Source organism: Kogia breviceps, chromosome 3 (assembly GCF_026419965.1).
Source record: "Kogia breviceps isolate mKogBre1 chromosome 3, mKogBre1 haplotype 1, whole genome shotgun sequence".
NCBI lineage: Eukaryota > Metazoa > Chordata > Mammalia > Artiodactyla > Physeteridae > Kogia > Kogia breviceps.
In genome coordinates this window covers 156176631-156195071 of record NC_081312.1, presented here as the reverse complement: position 1 = coordinate 156195071, position 18441 = coordinate 156176631, and the positions used below count along the sequence as shown (strand labels likewise).

General features: G+C 51.7%; 1 protein-coding gene across 1 annotated transcript in view; it reads right to left on the bottom strand.

Moving 5' to 3' along the window:
* The window catches only part of RASGRF1 (Ras protein specific guanine nucleotide releasing factor 1), a 107875-nt gene that overhangs the window by 50032 nt on the left and 39402 nt on the right, over positions 1-18441 (bottom strand). The window contains exons 5-9 of the mRNA XM_059057016.2: positions 16605-16858; positions 8826-8905; positions 6089-6282; positions 5484-5593; positions 1656-1774 (exon numbers count right to left, since the gene is read on the bottom strand). Of these exons, the coding sequence (XP_058912999.1) occupies positions 1656-1774; positions 5484-5593; positions 6089-6282; positions 8826-8905; positions 16605-16858 (757 nt within the window). The remainder of the gene's footprint in view (positions 1-1655; positions 1775-5483; positions 5594-6088; positions 6283-8825; positions 8906-16604; positions 16859-18441) is intronic.

The following is an 18441-nucleotide window of genomic DNA, read 5'->3' as shown; positions in this document are numbered from 1 at the left end:
TGGTTGCAAACACGCACCTTGGACCCTCCCTCCGGCCCCTCCTCAGGGCTCGGTGGTGGGGTTGGGGAGGTGGAGAATGATGAGAGAAGCTCCATGCAGGACCTTTGACCTCCCAGCCAGGGCCAGGGCCTTGGAAAGCAAAGGAACCCCAAAGGACTTGGCCCATGAGGTGAGAATGCAGGGCTGGGCTGGGGTCTGGGGGTGGCAGGAGGTTGAACAAGCAGGGAGCTGGCTCTGGCCCAGAGGGATGAACGAGATCCACTGGGCACCTGCTGCCACATGCAGCCACTGCAGACATGACCGATTGGTCACAGCATGCTCTGCTGCAGAGCCCAGTGCCGCCTCTTCGGGAAGCCCTCCCTGACTCTCCCCAGCCCTGCTCTGGGCCACCATTCTGCCTCCTGCCCACGGACATCACTGCATGGAACCCTTTCCTGTATCCTGACTCCCTCTCCTTTGCACAGTCAGTTCTGGAGGGCGGGGCAGAGTTTATTCTCTGGGCGTCCCTGGAGACCTGAGTTGGCCTGGCATGAAGAGGGCAGGTGTCCTTGGTGGTGGCAGCATGACTGAATAAGTGAGAAAGGGCTTGCTGGGTTCCCCTGTCTGATCTCCAGGTCCAGCCCCACCCCTCAGGAGGGGAAGAACTGCTTTGGCTCAGGATGATGGAGCAGATTCTTGGTCTTTGGGGACACTGCTGACCCCAAGAGAGGTCATTCTTCCGGCCACCTCCAGCTTAGGCACAGCACAGATCAGGGGGAGCTGGGAGTCAGGCTAGGCTGGCTCTGGGCTCAGCAGGTCCCAGGGTGGGCCTGTGGGAAGGACACAGGGGCTCAGAACAAACTCCACATTGAGAATACTCAGGCCAAGGGCAGCAGGGGCCAGAGGCAGCTGCACAGGCCAGCAGGAGGTGCTGGGAAGCTCTTCATCTAGTCAGAGAACCCCAACTAGATGGAAGGAAGGCGGGCGGTCCATCCTGAGGCGGAGTCACCTCGAGGGCACGTGAGCAGAAGCTGAGTTTCCCATAGGACATGGAATCTGAACCTTAAAGGCACCGCAGCTCTGACATCCCCGAGTTGGAAGTCAGTCCCCTGGGCCACAGAGAGCCTCTCCTGCCCCTCTCAATAGGGCTGTGACCCTCAAAACTGTCCCCAAGGTCAGCTGAGGCCCAAGGGTGAAGGGAACCCTACCCAGGACCACTCGGACCATGGCCTCCCCCAAGAGGCGAAGGATGCTGAGCAAAGGACAAAGGGACTGACCCACGCCAACTCCATCTCGGATCCTGAAAATGCTTGTGATTCATGGGGCCAATTGGAATCTGTCCTCATCCTCCGCCCCCTACTCTCTCCCCAAAGGGACATGTCAATGTTTACTATGATATACAATAGACAAACCAAGACCATCTGGGAAGAATTATGTTTACATCTGGAGAGAAGGAAACTGTGAAAACCAATAATACCAGCATCGATATCTATAGATACCGACATCTACATGTAGCTGTCGCATTCCCCCGGCAGGCCCGGAATACTCTGTGATCACGCTTGCAGGTTTTGGCACACGGCAGCCCAACCAACTGGTGGTGTCCTGAGTGCCGCGTGACTCTCGCTGCTGGGGCCAACCTGGCGGGGGGTGGGAGAGGCAGGGCGCACAGGCCATACCTTGTCTCACAAAGGTCTGGCTGGTGTCCAGGAGGATTTCACAGCCTTCAATGATCATGCGCTCAATGGCCAGGTTTTTCCGGATGTTCTCTGTTTCACTTACTTCGTCGTGCATTATCCTGTGGGGACAGGAAACGACAGTCAGAGACAGGCAGCCCCCACCTCCCAGGGTGGAGGGAATGCTGGGTCTCTGGCTAGACCTTAGAAGAAAGCCTGGATTCTCAGGTGGAACCTGTTGTCATGAAAGGGGAGAGAGCGCGCATCTCTTGAGTTCCTGCTGTGTATGTGCACTTTACAGGCGTGATCTCATTTTATCCTCTGACAGCCCAAGGAGGCTGAGAAGCAGGTTTGTCTGATTTTTAAAAGTCTGAACTGGGGACTTCCCTGGTGGCTCAGTGGTTAAGACTCCACGCTCCCAATGCAGGGGGTCCGGGTTCGACCCCTGGTCGGGAAACTAGATCCCACATGAGTACCGCAACTAAGACCCAACCAAATAAATAAATTAAATAAAACCTTTTTAAAATTGGCACGTGATTACCAATAATGATTGTGAAGCTGAAATAAACTTAAAAAAAATAGTCTGAACCACATGGAAGAGAGACAGCAAACTGGGAGGAAGATGGGAGTAGAGGGGACACCCTTTGTTCATCACCCAGCCCTTAACCCACTATTGGCCTTATTTCCAACCAGAGTGCAAACCAAGCTCATTCCTGCCTCAGGGCAATTTGTACTTGCTGTTTGTCCCCCCTGCACACTCTTTATAGGGTTGTTTCCTTAATGTTGGGGTTCTGGAATGGCCGATTTTTGGAGCACCTGGCAATCCAGCTGGCTCAGGGGAAGACTGACTTCAGTTTACTTCTATAGGCTCTGGCACGACCGGGAAGTAAGCAGGACACGGCTTGCCCCATCATCCGAGAATACAGACAACTTTTTGTCCTTGTTCTGACTGCCGCAACACCCCCCATCTACAGGAGGTGGCACTGTTTAACTGTTTTTGTTTTTTTTTTAAAGAGCGTTGGTGGGAAAAGGGAGGTGTGAACTGCCAACTTTGCTAAGACCCTGGATGGGTCTCCAGGAGTCTTAGGAAAGTAGTGAATCTTTTTTTTTTTTTTTTGGAGGGGGTCTGGAAAAAGTACCCCACCTCCTCTAAGGAAAGCACAAAGCCTCCTATTTGTCTGCTGATGCATGAAATTCCACAACTAAGACCACTAAGAGAGCTGATTAATGTGTGTGTGGCTTACAAAGTTCTCTCACAGTCGTTATCCAGTTTAAATCCCCCAACAATGAGAGATGACACTGGTGGAGCTGGAGCTGTGATTAGTGGAATCCACACGATGTTGAACAAATTACTCAACCCTTCTAATCCTTACTTTCCCCATCTGTAGACTGCTGGGGTGAGGATGGAAAATAATGCATTTCATGGGCTGACCTCATGCCTGGCACATGACAGGTGCTGGAATAAAGGGTGGTGATCATTGCCATTATCAGGGCTGCAAAAATGGTATTGTAAAAAAAAAAAAAATAGGTGGTATACTGTAACTCTGGGTTACAGTATTTCTTCCGGGTATCAGACTGGGGCATCGAGATGGGGTCCCTGCCTTAGGAGCTTCGGTTCTCCACCCCCATGCCCCTCCTCCCACCCGGGCCCCAGCGATGCTCTTCTCAGAAGCCCAGGCCTTAGCCTTCTTCTGGAAAAGACATGGGACAGGGAGGCACCTTTCAGGGCCTCTGCAGTTCCATGGATAGGGATTCACTTTTGGAAGCAGTCCAAGGCAATCAGGACCCTCTCTCTTGATGAGGGTGAGGACTTTGCTGAGGCTAGATTTGTTAAAAAATAAGGGGGTGGTTCCAAGGTAGCAAAACTAGTTTTGCTGTTAGACATGGATAAACTTCAGCTGCTCAGGGTCAGTGGCCCCAGGCTGTGATTTGTGCTGGGGGGGCCGACACTGCATGCGCAGCTGGGGGTGCTGGGCGGGGCTCCAGGAAGGCAGCTCGGGGCTCCTGGGGGAACCGGAAGTGAGGACCTGGGTTATCAGTGAGCCCAGGAGTTAGGGGTTCCGGAGACAAAGTGGGACAAAGGCCAGAGGTAGGAGAGAGCCAGTCCCGCGGGGTGCAGGGTTCTGAGCACTGCCAGGGAAGGCTTGGGTTGCTGGCTTCCTGTCAGGGCTGGAGCTTTCCTCAGGCCCCAGGGGAGGGCGCCAGTAGGAAGATAGGGCTGTTGTCATGTGATGGGAAAACGCTTTTCTGTGCTGCTCGGGCTGGGTTCAGGGCCAGGTGCAGGTGATCAGGGGGACATAAGAAAAGCAGGCTGCAAACCCAGGACCCGGGATGGGGGAGAAGGGGATTGGGGTGCTGCCTGCACATCTGCCTGCACTGGGACAGGGCGTCCCGCAGTGTCAAGGAACTCACAGCCTCAAGGGGGTCCCAAGTCTTCTGCTTGGGGAAGAGTACGCAGGATCTGGCTCCCTGGGGCATGAGAGAACTGGGGTCCACGCCCCATGATGGTTTTGTTTGTCTGCAATCACACCCTGATTACATCTCCTCCCTAATCCTCTGCTCTGAGGCCTGTGCCCTGCCTTGGTCCAGCCTGGTCCTCTGTCCAGCCGGGAGCCATAGCCTCACCGGCTGCTACCCGCTGGACTTGGGCAGCCTTTTAGGGCTCTGAGTGGTAGGCACGGCCCCGGGCAGGACTGAGGGCCGAACCCCACACCCTGCAGACCCATCCTCCTTTGCAGCTCCTGGCCGCCTATCTCTGACCATAAGGCCCCTCCCCACCTCTTGGCCTGCACCGGTGGAGGCCCCAGGCTCAGCCCTTGGTTCATACCTCATCCCCCCGCCTAAACTCACTCCCTTGGTGATCTCACCAGCCTTGTCACTCTAAATACCACCTCCGAGCTGACGATCTGGTATATCTTGGCTCCCTGAACTCAAGACTCAAACACCGACTCCCTTTTTGTCATTTCCACCGCTGCTGTCCATCTCACGTCCGACACACCCCCAAGTAAAACTCCAACGCAGCGAGGAGGACTCCCCCCTCCAAACCTGCCCCTCTGGCGCCTTCTCCATCTTGCACAACGGCAATGCATCCTTCTGGCTGCTCGGCAGAAAACTCTGGAATCACCCTCGACTCTCATTTTCTCTCTCTCTCCTCACCTCTCATCCATCAGAAACTCTTGGAGGTTCCACCTTCAGAAAACTCCAGAGTCCTCACCTCCACGGCCACGCCCTGGTGTGGCCGTGTCCCCTGTTGCCTGGGCTGTGGCAGTGCCTCCCCCCCAGTCCTTCTGTCCCTGCTCGTGCAGCGATCAAGTTCCTTGGGCTTCGGGGAGTGAGGGAGGACAGGGAAGGGCCTTGACTAGGGGGGCTGCGGCCTCTGATGGTGGCCCAACCATGGCCTGTCCACCCACGGACACTGCCCGCTGCTGAACGGAGCCTGAGGCACATGAAAGCCCGACGCCCAGGACCCCCTGGGGCTCCTAAAGCCACCGGTTTTGACACATGGACACCGGAGAACCGAGGAAATGGGCAGAGAGTGCCTGCGAGTCCTGGGCAGATCCCTGACCTGGGAGATGGGCCCACTAAGTGCCCAGGGCCCTTCCTCAGATCAGGGACAGCATACCCCCCCCCCCATCCCATCTCACTGGGTGCCCACCTGGGCTGGAGCTGTAAACCCCTCAGACTGCTCCTGGGGACCCGGCTTCCAGGTGGGACAAGCTGTGGGTGCCCCCACCTCGGAATCCTAACCGGAGCACGAGCTTTTCCCATCTGGGGCTCTGCAAACCCTCGGCCTGGGCCTGCCCACCGGTGTGGGAGCCCAGCGGGGCTCACCTGGACAGCTCCTCCAGTTTGGACTTGGCGTAGTCCAGGCTGTTGCGTTCCACGTGCTCGTGAGGGGTGTGGGCCAGGAGCTCGTGCAGCGTCAGGATGTACCTAGGGATCTGCAGTGGGGAGAGGCGGCGACAGGGCCAGAGGGCCAGAGACAGAGGCAGGGAGAGAGAGACAGCGATGAAGCAAGAGAGAGACCGAGAGACAGAGCAGAGTAGACAGGTGGGGGGGGCAGGGTGGGCAGAGAAGGGGGCTCTCAGCTCCGAGGACCCCCATGAGCGCGGCTGAGGAAGGACACCCACTCCACTTCTGATCCCAGACTCTCTTAACTTGGAGGCTCTTCCAGGGTCTTGTCTGGGACGAGAGCCCAGAGCTCGAGGCTCTGCCCCGCAGAAGGCAGGACCTGGAGATGGACTTCAGGACCAGGAGCTGCCCCTCACTTCCTGCATGGCCTCCACCAGCCAGGGTCGGCGGAGGGCCCTAACCCCGTTCGCTCTCCAGGCAACCGGGGGTATGCAGGGCCGTAGCCCTCGGCACCCCGCGCCCCGGCCCCCAGTCAGCCGCAGCCCTCCCGGCGCATGCGCCCTGGCAGATGGGGCGGGGCACACCTGGAACATGGGGTAGGTGAGGAAGGTCTCCAGCGTCCTCTCCTCGCAGTCGGGCTTGGCCTCGTAATGCTTCAGCAGCTTGTCGAAGTCGCGGTTCTGCTTGCAGTGCGCCAGGATCTGCAGGCTGTACTGGTGGTTGCGAACGAACTCCTGGTAGATGTTGAGCATTGGTAGCAGGATGTCGAACAGGTCGGCTGCAAGGAGGCGGGGCTCAGCGGGGCTGCGGGGGCGCCCTCGGCTCCCCCAGCCCCACCTGGGGCGGTCGGGGCGCGGCTCGAAGCCCCGTCCCGGGAGAGACCCCTGCCTTCGGAGGTGAGTCTGGCACCACTGCCCTCTCCTAGGCCAGATGGGGTGGCCCCAGGCATTGAGACCACAGTAGATTCACAGGTTTCTGAGACAGAGCCCTGTCTATTCTGAAACCTGGGTACCGGAGGTCAGAGAAAGGAGGTGTAGAGGGTGCTGTGGTGTGCCCCCCGGACCCGGACCCCCTTCTGGACCCAGGCACTTGTTCCCCAGCTGCCACCAGTGCGGGTGGCTCTCAGCTGGGTTCTTCCTTGCTGGGAACTGCCCTCAGCTGAAGGAAGCTGCCTTGCATAAGCTGGAGCCCAGTGACAGGTCCAGGTCGGGGTGTGAAGGCCAGCCTCTGCCTCGATGGGGGATGTCCCTGAAGGGCCACCTCAGTTCCCGAGCTTCCCTGGGGTTTGTTTGAGGCCCCTGTTGTAACTGCTTTGTCGTCCACTCCCCCCATTGCCCTGTCTCTGCCAGGCTGTTTATGCTGCGGGGTCCCCATGGGCCCCCCTCCCAGAGTGTCCCACCTGTGACTGTGACCTGTCAGAGCTCACGAGGTGAGTCAGGAGCTGGCCTGGAACCAGGTTTTCCAACTCCCCCATTCCAGCGCTTTCCACCCCATGATATGCTTTCCTGAGTCTCTGTCCCTTCACCTGTTGTCCCCTTTGTCCCCCAGCTCTGCAGCCCCTGGCTCAGTGAGGTGGACCCCCTGCTCAACCCCCATCTGTCTCAACCTCCTGAGTATCTAACATCCTGTCCTTCTAGCTCCCCGAAGCCCAAACCTGCCTTTCAACACTTGATGGGATGGGATGGACCCTCTAAAACCTCTGCTTACTAACCCCATTAAAAAGAAAGACAATGTAACTAGAAATGATCATACAAAGTGAAGTAAGTCAGAAAGAGTAGACAAATACCGTATGATATCACTTATATGTGGAATCTAAAACACAACACAAATGAACTTATCTACGAAACAGAAACAGACTCACAGACATAGAGAACAGAATTCTGGTTGCCAAGGCGGGGGTGAGGTGGGGGAGGGATGAAGGGGAGGTTGGGGTCAGCAGATGTAAGCTTTTATATATAGAACAGATAAACAACAAGGTCCTACTGTATAGCACAGAGAACTATATTCAGTATCCTATGATAAACCGTAATGGAAAAGAATATTAAAAAATATATACATATATATGTATATACATATACATATATATATGTATAACTAAATAACTTTGCTATTGCTATACAGCAGAAATTAACACAACATTGTAAATCAACCATACTTCAATAAAATAAGATTTAAAACAAAGAAAGACAAGCTTTCCTTGGAACAAACTCTAAGTGGGAGCTCTTATGTAGGGCATCCAACTACCCAGTGGACAACCTCTTCAGCTGTATGACTACAGAAAGTGCAGCCTTTGTCTTTCTAGGGCTGCCTCTTATTTTGACCTTGGAGAAAAACAAAATGGTGCCTCTCCCCCTGGAAGTCTCCTGGCCCGTGGGCAGAGGAGCCTTTTCAGCCTCAGCTGTCCTTTCACCTCCCTGAGTCTGTTCCCTCGACCCCATAGTGGAAGTGACACCAACACTCACCTTTTCCTATTGAATTAAGTGAAAGGAAGATGGTACCCAGTGTGGGAGGGGCGGGATGTGGGACGTACTCCTGTACATCACTCACAGGAGTGAGGGCTTGGAGAGCAATGTGATGATGTGTACACAGCGGGGAGTCCATCCCCACTGTTTCAGTCATTCTACTTCTGGACACCTGTCTCAGGGGAATGCTCTCTAATATGGAGACAACTTCACATGCAGAGATGATTATTTTTAGTAGCAAAAAGGTAGAACAACTTTAAGAGTTGACAAAGGGAGATGGCTACATAGATGGTGGCAGATTCATGGGGTACTGGAACATTATACAGCCATCAAAAAGCATACTTTCAACTTGAGAAAACACTTATGCAATTATGTTAAGTAAAAAAAAAGAAAAACCCACAGCAAGATTCAAATTCTATATTCAGTATGTTTGCAATTATGTAAAATGGAAAAAAAAACAACCCCAAGATCTATGCATAGGAAAAAAAATTGGAAGGAAACACACCGAAGTGTTTACAGTAGTTATCTTTGGGAAGCAGAAACGTTGATATTTTAAAATGTTTCCTACTTTTCTGGATTCTCAGATTTTCTCAAATGGGTACCTATATATTATTTTTAAAAGGGAAAAGCAGATAAGAAACTAAAAATATATCACTTCCTCCTAGAAACGTAGCTTTTGCCAACTTCTCTTTCCTCTTCTGCTCCCTCTGAGGGATTCTGTGAGTTTTTAAGGGGCCACTCTGTTACATTCGGGAAGGACAAAAGTGCCACCAGCCAGGAGGTGTGGCCCCTGCACAGGGACTTCTCAGGTGGGGATGGGGGCAGAGGGGCAGGAGACCTCTGCCAGGCTGCTACTCACCAAGGACCAGAGTGGGCCAGCTGGAGATGCGGGCCTTCAGGCCTTGGTAAAAGATCTGGTGCAAAAACATGATGGTCTCGCTGGAAGAGAAAGCACAGGGTAAGCTCCGGCCAGGAGTTCCTCTCCTTCCAGGTGTCCCCTCCCCGCAAGTTCAGTAGAGCTGAGGGGCCCCAGGGCAGAGGGCAGGGGCTGTCACTGCCTGCAGGACTATAGCAGCACACCTTCTCAGGTGAGACCTTACGAGAAACCCCATCAGTGGGATGGACCCTACAGTCTATGGGGCCTAACGCAAAACAAACGTGCCGGCCCCTTGTTAACAAATGATTAAGAATTTCAGGATGGTGACAGCAGAGCCTCAGATTAAGCACGGTTTTTCTAAGCATGCAGTCAAATGCCCGTGAAGCCGGCCAAGGAGGGGGCACTCCGGCTGCCGGCTTCCCTGGTCCCCTGAAGTCCCCGCTGGCTCTGTCACTGGGTGCTGTCCCCTCTCCCAGGAGTTTGTGTCCTGAAGACAAACCCCCATCCTGGGGTCTCACACTCTCAGGACAAGGGCAGGGAGTGGAAGGCGCGGGGTGGGCACAGAGCTGTGAGGCACAGGAGGCCAATGGGGGTCTGGGACCTCACGTTCATGGTGGGCCTGGGAGGCACGGGGCTCCCGGACCCCAGAGGAGTTTGAAATGCCCTGAGCACCCCACTCTGCAGGGAGAGCAGGGTGGGTGGGGAGAAAAGGGTGTGAAAAAGAAAAGAAGGGAGGGCTGCAAGAGAGAAAGGGGTGAGGGAGGTGAGAGGCGGTGGTGGGGAGAGAGAACAGAACACAGCACCTACGGCTGAAGAGCAGAGCCTATAACTCCGTCACCCCCGCGGGATGTGCAGAAGGGCTGGAACTGGGAGGCCCTTTAACAAGTATCTAAGCAGCAGAAACACTCCGAGTTCTCGTTCCTGAGAGTGGGTCCTCTCATTACCGTGAATTCACTGTCATCTCCCTAAAGTCCCAAAAGAACAGGCCCCCCCCCCAGGTGTGGTGACACTGTGATTTCTGGACTAGGGGCCCCGCCTGAAGGCTGATGTCATTTGCAGTTTTCAGGTAACAAGTCTGTGACAGATTCACCCTCGACAGGGCTGGTTTCTTCCTGTCTGTGGCCCCTGAACTAGTTACTGAATAGATAAACATGTACTGTACCAATGTGAAGAACTTCAGTCGTCCACATGGGAAGACCGTTAGAAAAATTCAAGAGACCCATCCAGGGGTGCGTGAAAGTGCACAGAAGGGAGAACGTGGGCCCTGATGTGGGGGAGGGTGGAGGTAGGAGGACTTTCAGGGGTTCCTGGGGAACTGGGAGGCTCTGGATGACCCCGAGCACCGCCACAGCAAGATTCAGGGCCCCATTCCTGGGCAGCTCCCACAGACGGCTGCAGGATGCACTGTGCCGGATTCACGGCACGGACTTGTAGAGTAGCACATTAGGAACATCATCTCTGATGATGAACATCGTAAGCTGGGACTATAAAAATATAGCTGATGAAGCCTCTGTTTTTAAAGTACTATAAACCGTGAGGATTTCACTTGTCATCCTACTACTCAGAAACTACCATTGTTACCTGACTGATAAGAAAAAAATGATCTCATTTTGATTCGATTTGCTTTATAAAATCATTGTGGGTGGGTTGGTTGAACATTTTTCCTTTGTATTGGCCATTTGAATTTCTTCTTTGGGGAACTGCCAAGTCATGTCCGTTTACTATTTTCACTTTTATTAATTTAAAATAACTCTCCATATTAAGCATATAATCTTAACATATACATTGCAGATATTATTTTGCTCAGCTATTTGCCCACTGATTTTGTGTCTGGTGTTTTTTGAAGTTTCTCCATTTTGTCCTATGAGACTTTCTTTCTGTTTTTTTTTTGCTTCAGGCATCATGTCTTTTCCCACTCTTAGACTGCATACACACTCACCTATATTTTATTTTACTATTTCATTTTTACAAATAAATACTTAACTAGAGTTTACTTTGGTGTAGGATGTGAGTAAAGGATATAAATGTAAACTTTCTCCTAGTTTGGTTAGCCAATTACCCCATTTTATTTATCAAATACTCCAGCTGCTTTCACTGCTTTGCTAGGCTGCCTTTTTTGTTACTAAATTCTCATACATGCCTAAGTCTGTTTCTGGACTTTGTATTTTATTTTGATGGACTATTGGCCTATTCTGGCAATAGTCTCACGCTGTTTTCATTACTTTTAATATATTTATAAGCCTATGATACATTTTAATTAATGTAGGAAATGTTTCTTTCATTGTTTTTTTCAGAACATTATTAACTATTTACATGCATTTTACTCCTTCAGTTGAACATTAAAATCGCTCTGCTAGGCTGCACTTCGATTGGAATTATATTGAGTTTATAGCATGTTTTGGGTGAAATGACATCTTTACGACATGGAATCTTGCCATCCAGAATGCTGGCCCACTTTCTGTTTTTGTACAGCCTGTAAGCTTAGAAGGATTTTTTTATAATTTTAAACGGTTGAAAAAAACCAAAAGAATATTTTACGATAAGTAAAAATCAGATGAAATTCACGTTAGTGCCCATAAGTAAAGGTTTATTGGAACACAGCAACACCCATTCATTAGGATTGCCTAAGACCACCTAGTTTTGGCAGAGACCCTCTGGCCCACAAGGCCTAAAATATTTACTATCTGACCCTTGACAGAAGAAGTTTGTTGATCCCTAGTCTATGTGAACGTTGTCCCTGAATTGTGCAGTGCACAGCCAGGGCAACTATATTCTATGGACCTGCACACTTATAGTTCAGCAGGGAATCTATACACAGAAGAAATCATTATTTAAGTGCAATGAATGCTACAAAAGGGGCAGCACGGGGGCCCTGGAAGCACGCAACAAGGGAACATAAGCCAACGGTGACAAGGGGCATGGGGGTGGCCAGGGACATCCAAGGAAAGACATGAAAAGAGAGTAGGAGACAGCTGTCATAAGGAAAATAGGAACGACCATAGGGTGGGAAGAATTCTAGGGAGAGGAAGTGACTTTGTCTGCTTTGGGAAGTGCTCATTTTGCCTGGTTCCCTTCTTGAGCCCAGAAAGGAGTATGACTTGCCCGAAGCTGGTCCTAGGTACACAGGGCTTGGGCCGTGGAGGGCAGAACCAGGCCTCTTCACTCCAGCCTCACCCTGTGCCTGTCCCTCCTCACTCCCCAGCCCATGCAGACAAGACGAATTGATGGCAGCACACGCCCCCACTGAGCCTCATCATTCTTCTCGACCCAGAACTCCAGGCAACCACCGCCAATCAATCAGAGCGGGCATCAAGATAGGAACCATCTGTCCCCCAGGCGGGATGCCTCTCATCACGGGGCAATGCCTGTGGTTCCCAGCACACGTTGCTGGGCATGGTTTTTATTAAAGGGAAATAGCCCAAGAGTAGATGCTCATTGTTTCGGGTAAACAAAACCTGGTACCCATGTTTACTTCAAAGATTCCCCCTGTAGCATTCGAGAAGCACACAATTAACCCCCTCCCCAGCTCTGCAGCATCCTCCGTGAATCTGCCAACCTGGAGAGAGGCCTCTCTCTTCTCAAGGACTTCTTTTAAAGAGTTGCAGCAAATGAAATCACCAAATTAGCACCAGGTGTCTAACGTGGCTGTACATTTCAGCCTAAATGCAAATCCAGGGGAAAGCTATGTGCAGAAATGCCTTCTAGCGAGTGGGCTGGCAGCCTCCTCCCTTGACCTGTGACACATACAGACTCTGTGCTGTGGTCCGAGGCAGGGAGACCTGGAAGGTTCATGTCCCGGATCCAGCCTCCACAGCACCTACACAGTAAGAGGGAAGGCTGGGCTCACATACAATCGAAAGTTCTCGACAGTGCAGGCGTGGGCAGAAGCACGTGCTGAGACCTGGACTGTGATGAGCAGGCATGGTGGTAAGGAGGATGGGGGTCGGTGAAGGTTCCAGCCCATTATTTAACAGGGCAGCAGGGGGGAAGCACAGGCCTTCACATAAAACAGAACCGGGTTAAAATCACAGCCCGCCAGAACCCTGAGCACACCCCGTCACCTCTCTGATCTCTGGTGCCAGCCTCATGGGGCGTCTCTGAGGATTGGAAATTACGTAGGCCACGTGCTTACAGAGAGCCTGGCACCAAGCAGGTCCCACAAAACACCATCTGAACGTGGTGAGTGTAGTCCAAAACATTCAGTCATGCAAAGTGCTGTGCAGGGTTGCTATACAGTTAATGAAAAAATAAAGGAAAGAAGGAAATAAAAGAATGAAGGAAAGAATTCCGGCCTGCTCCCGATTGAGAATAGGGGCCAGGGGGTGGAGAGAAGCCAGTCACATCAGATTGGCATCCATTGATAGGATCATTGGTTCTTCTTACTTAATATTGTAAGATAATAGAGTAAAACATATTTGATTAATTTCCAATGTTGAACCAACCTTGCATTCCTAGGATAAATTCCACTTGGTCCTGATGTATTATCCTTTTTATATATTTCTGGATTCAATTTTATTATAGTTTGCATCTCTGATCATGAGCAATATGGGTCTGTAGTGTTCTTTCCTCATAATGTCTTTTTCTGATTTCAGTATTAGAGTAATGCTGGCCTCACAGAATGAGTTGGGAAGTGTTCCCTCCACATCAGATTTGAATTCGGTTTCTCACAGGGTGCATCATAGTGAAGCTTTCTTGTTGTAATAATGTCTAGCTCTTATGAGCACTTGGGCTATGCTGGGCTCTGTACTAGATGCTTTACATGAGCTGTCATTTGATTCTCCAACACCTACAAGAGGCAGGTCCCATTCCCTGGTCAGTGTTTCCAAGGACCGCTGGAGTCCATATTCTGGAGGCCTTAACGATTGATCAGGCTGGGGTTATTTTGACCAGGATCAATGAGACTGCTAAGATGGAAAACAGTCAACCTTGGGCACAGTGTGGAAAAGGAGAAACAGGCCTTGCAGGGGCCTGGAAGGACACCAGCAAAAGAAGGGACTTTCTTCCCTCCTGTTTATTCTCAGTTAAAGGCATCTGATCTGATCCATGCAGTGATTAACAGACAAAAATATAAAACCATGTTGTGATTTTCTTCAGACAACTTTTGAACACATTCTGTGAGTTGGTATGAATACTCTTAACCAAAGTTTACAGGTGAAAAGAATTCCATTGAATGCAGTGTAACAAAATTATACAAAGATTAAATAAATACAAAAGGACACATTTATCTCTTAGTGGTTATGATAAACGGTCACCAAAAGTTTGCAACTGTGGCCTAAAATGCAAGGAAAGCACAAACAACTTAGAACTGTAACAATGCTTCCTGAAGTATTTCTCAGGTAGGGCCTTGGCGGAGCCTCCAGTACAGACAGTCCCCTGCGGTTATCTCAAGCCTCTCATTTCGATGTGCTCTGGGACCTGCAGCAGCAGCTGCACCTACAAACTTGTTGGAAATGCAATCCCTATGCTCTACTCCAGACCTACAGATTGAGAAGCTCGGGGTGAGGCCCAGCGCTCACGTTTGAGAAGCTGTGACTCCAGCTGAGCTGTCTGGAGTTTATTCAGGAAGAAACAAGTTCTTCACACTTTTCAGCCAAATTCCAGGTCACTGAGTTTAAAAGACCCAATTGTAGTTTCTGGAGAAAATCTTACCTGATTTCACAAAACAATAATTCCTATTTTCTTTGTTTTAATAAAGAAATCAAAGCATTTATTTACTCTCTAAAATCTATGTTCGAAATGTATATTAAAAAGCAACCTTGGGCTTCCCTGGTAGCGCAGTGGCTGAGAGTCTGCCTGCCAGTGCAGGGGACACGGGTTCGTGCCCCGATCCGGGAGGATCCCACATGCCGCGGAGCGGCTGGGCCCGTGAGCCATGGCCGCTGAGCCTGTGTGTCCGGAGCCTATGCTCCTCAACGGGAGAGGCCACAATGGTGAGAGGCCCGCGTATCGCAAAAAAAAAAAAAAAAAAAAAAAAAATGCAACCTTGTAAGGCCCAGTGATTCGGTTTCTAGAAGGTCTAATGAGGCTAAAAGCCACTCCCCTCTTCTGGCTCCCCATCCCCACCATGTCCGCATACTCTGACACCTCATCCACATCCATGGTGTCAGCATCCCAAAGTCCCTGTCCTTGTCCTTCTCCCAGTGACTTTCAGCATCTCCGGCTCAACCTCTCAGGATCAGACCCACGTCCACTGCCTCTACCCCATCTCCTTCCGGATGTCCCACAGGTCCCTAAACTCGTCACAGCACACTGGCAGGTAAAGGGGAAGAGCAGGGCACAGGGAAGGTGACCCTGGGTCCCAAACACCTCTGCAGAGGGCTTGGATGAGGGCCAGCTGGAATTAGTGAAATGACTGAATGATGGATGCTTTAAAAGAAATGCAGCTGAGTGAACAACCTGGAGCACATAGTGATTTACTTTAATTCCTGGATGAGAATCATTTGTAAATAGCACTCTGTTGATATGTTTTCATATTTGTTGCTTTTACCTAGTTTACTCAATTTTAATGCCTACCAAAAAGCTCATCTAAAGCATTTCCTAAGACTTTTAAAAAGAGGTTGACAGCAGAAGGGCAGCCATCAGCTCAGCCTTCTCAGGTAACACAAACCCCATATGTATATGTATAACTGACTCACTTTGTTGTAAAGCAGAAACTAACACACCATTGTAAAAGAGTTATACTCCAATAAAGATGTTAAAACAAACAAACAAACAAAACAAAACAAAAACAACCAAAAAACCCCCATACGAATGGCCAGAGTCACCATTTGGGAAAAGTAACTGCTTTCGTAAGATATGTGGGTAGTGTGATACAGCGCCCAACTCTAAGGAGACTCAGAATTCTACAAATTTAGACCTGGCTTCTAGATCGTTATGACGATGATATTAAGGCAGAAGAATGGAACCCATATGGTTTTCTGTAGCTTGATTTATAACTTGTAAACATTTAAACCAGGGTTTCTCAACCTCGGCACGATTATTTTTGGTGGAAGAATTTCTCTGCTGTGGGAGGCTGCTCTGTACATGGTAGGATGTTCAGCAGCATATATCCCTGACTTCTACCCACCAGAGGCCAGTTGCAAACCCTCCCCTGCAGCCCCGCCAAGTTTTGACAATCAAAAATGTCTCTCAGGGCTTCCCTGGTGGCGCAGTGGTTGAGAGTCTGCCTGCCGATGCAGGGGACATGGGTTCGTGCCCCGGTCCGGGAAGATCCCACGTGCCGCGGAGCAGCTGGGCCCGTGAGCCATGGCCGCTGAGCCTGCGCGTCCGGAGCCTGTGCTCCGCAACGGGAGAGGCCACAACAGTGAGAGGCCCGCGTACCGCAAAAAAAAAAAAAAAAAAAATGTCTCCCATATATACACTAATGTGTATAAAATGGATAACTAACAAAAACCTGCTGTATAAAAAAATAAATAAAATAAAATTCAAAACAAAAATTGCCTCCCAGGGATTGCCAGCCATTGATCCTACTTGATCCTTCTGAAGCAAAAAATTAATTAAAAGAAAAAATGTCTCCCAGCATTGCCCCAGTTGAACCACTAGTTTAGACACATACTACGTGGGCCTCTATTTGTATTCCTTCCTGTAATAGCTGGGGCACTGGCTTCTCGTCATGGGACCTCGGGCAGCTTCCTTCCTCTCTGGGCCTCAGCTTCCTCCTCTGCACTTGGCGGGAACTAGTCAAGGGCTTGTGTCCAAGTTCAGTGCCGGCTAGGCTCTCTCTTCCCGCCTCGGCCAAGGGCTCCGGGAGGTGGGGCTCACCTGTTCAGGAAGATGCTGCTGACATCGTCGTGCGTGATGGGAGGCTTCTTGGAGCTGGCGGCCATCCGCAGTGGGCGCAGGAAGTTGTTGACGAGGATGTGCAGCTGCTGCACGTACTCGGCCTCGGCCTCCAGCATGCTGAACACCACCTGGTTCCTCTTCCGCATGCTGTCGGCATGCGGCGACCGGATGTAGTCCTGGATGATGGTCTTCCATTTGCGCCGGCACAGCCAGCCCCGCAGGAAGCTCTGCACCTGGGCGCCGAGACCAGCGGGAGGGTCTCCCGTTAGCCTCAGCTGCTCTGGTCCTTCCAGGCTGTGAGTGCCCCAAGGGCAGGGGCCAAGGCCCTGTTGTCCACCATGCCGGGCACGCAGGGAAAAGAGCTGAGGCAAAAGATCAGGCCTGGTGCTTCTGCCTGCATGGTGCCGGGCAAGCCCTTTGGTTCCTCTAAGCCCGTTTCCCATCTGTGCCATGGGGCTAATGAGATGACGGCTGGACTCAGAGTGAGGTCCCTGCACGGGAGCATTAGCATCTCGGAGAACTTGTTAGAAATGCAAATCCCCAGGCCCTGCCCCGGCCCTCTGCGTTTAAACCAGATCCCCCAGATTGCTCTGGCAGCATCCTCTGAAGGAGGAAAAGCGTGGCCCCGAGTCCCCAGCACGGGAGGGGGCTTGAGCATAGAGGGTTGCCGGGCTGTGCTGGGCATGGCTCACACCTCTTCTTGCCTAGTGACTGGCCTGAAAGCCCAGAAGTTTCAATGAAAGCTCGTCTGGATAGAGGGCGATTATCAAATTCAGTGCGGCAAATTAGTTAACCTCATGCTTGGGACTCACCAGCGCCCGCCTGGAGCCTCTCCTCTACCTCCGTGGGGAAATGAACACCGACACCTGACTTGCCCGACTTGGAGTCGGGCTGCTTGGCCTGGCCTGGTTCTGGCAAGAACTTGGGAAGGGCCTCGATTCACAGACACAGAGAACTGTTTTAAGATATGCACGCTTCCAATCAAGGCACCATGTAGCTCCTTACCATTCCTGCTGCTGAGCTGTGTGCAAGCTCAGGGGCTGCACAGGGAGGGCCCCAGGGCCCCAGGAGCAAGGGTGCTGGGCGGTGCTGGGGTGGGGGCACCTGGAGATCCAGGGGCCGCCTGCCAAGGCACTCATCAAAATATTATCAGCTGCAAAGGGCACTGGTCATGCACAGCAGGTGCAACTGTCCGGGTACAGACCTTTGGCGAGGGACGTCTGCCCTGGGGAGGAGAGGCCTGGCCTCAGCACGACAGATCTCCTTGAAGAGAGGAAGCTTTTCTGGATAAAGGAGGGCCTTGCTCTGAGGCCCCAGGAGGGTGAAAACAAAAGGAGGGAGGTGCATTTCAGGTGGTACTTAAAAAAATGTTCCAACCAGAATGGCTTTGCAAAATGGGCCGGGAAGCCCAGTGGGGCCATGGCAGAGAAGGAAGGCCAGTGCATCCCCGCCTGGGCGGGGCTTGGTTCAGACCCCAGGTGGCACTGGTGGCAAACCCCAATGTCCATGGGTGCCTGGCAGGTCCTATAGATCCTGAAGACGGCTGGGTGGACACTAATGGGACAGCACCTGGCCCGGGGCCAGCAGTCACCGTGTGCAGGAGGTGGGCCCGGAGCTGCGAGACCTTCTGCTTTTCCAAGAGATCGTGTGTCCCAGTGACCAAGGATGTGGGCTCTGGAGCTTGGTGGCCAAGGTTTAAATGTCACTCTGCAAATACTTAGCTGTGTGACCTGGGGAAGTCACTTTGCCTTTCTGTGCCTCAGCAACCCCACATGTGAAACGCAGATAATAATAAAACCTCAGAGGGCTTTTCGTC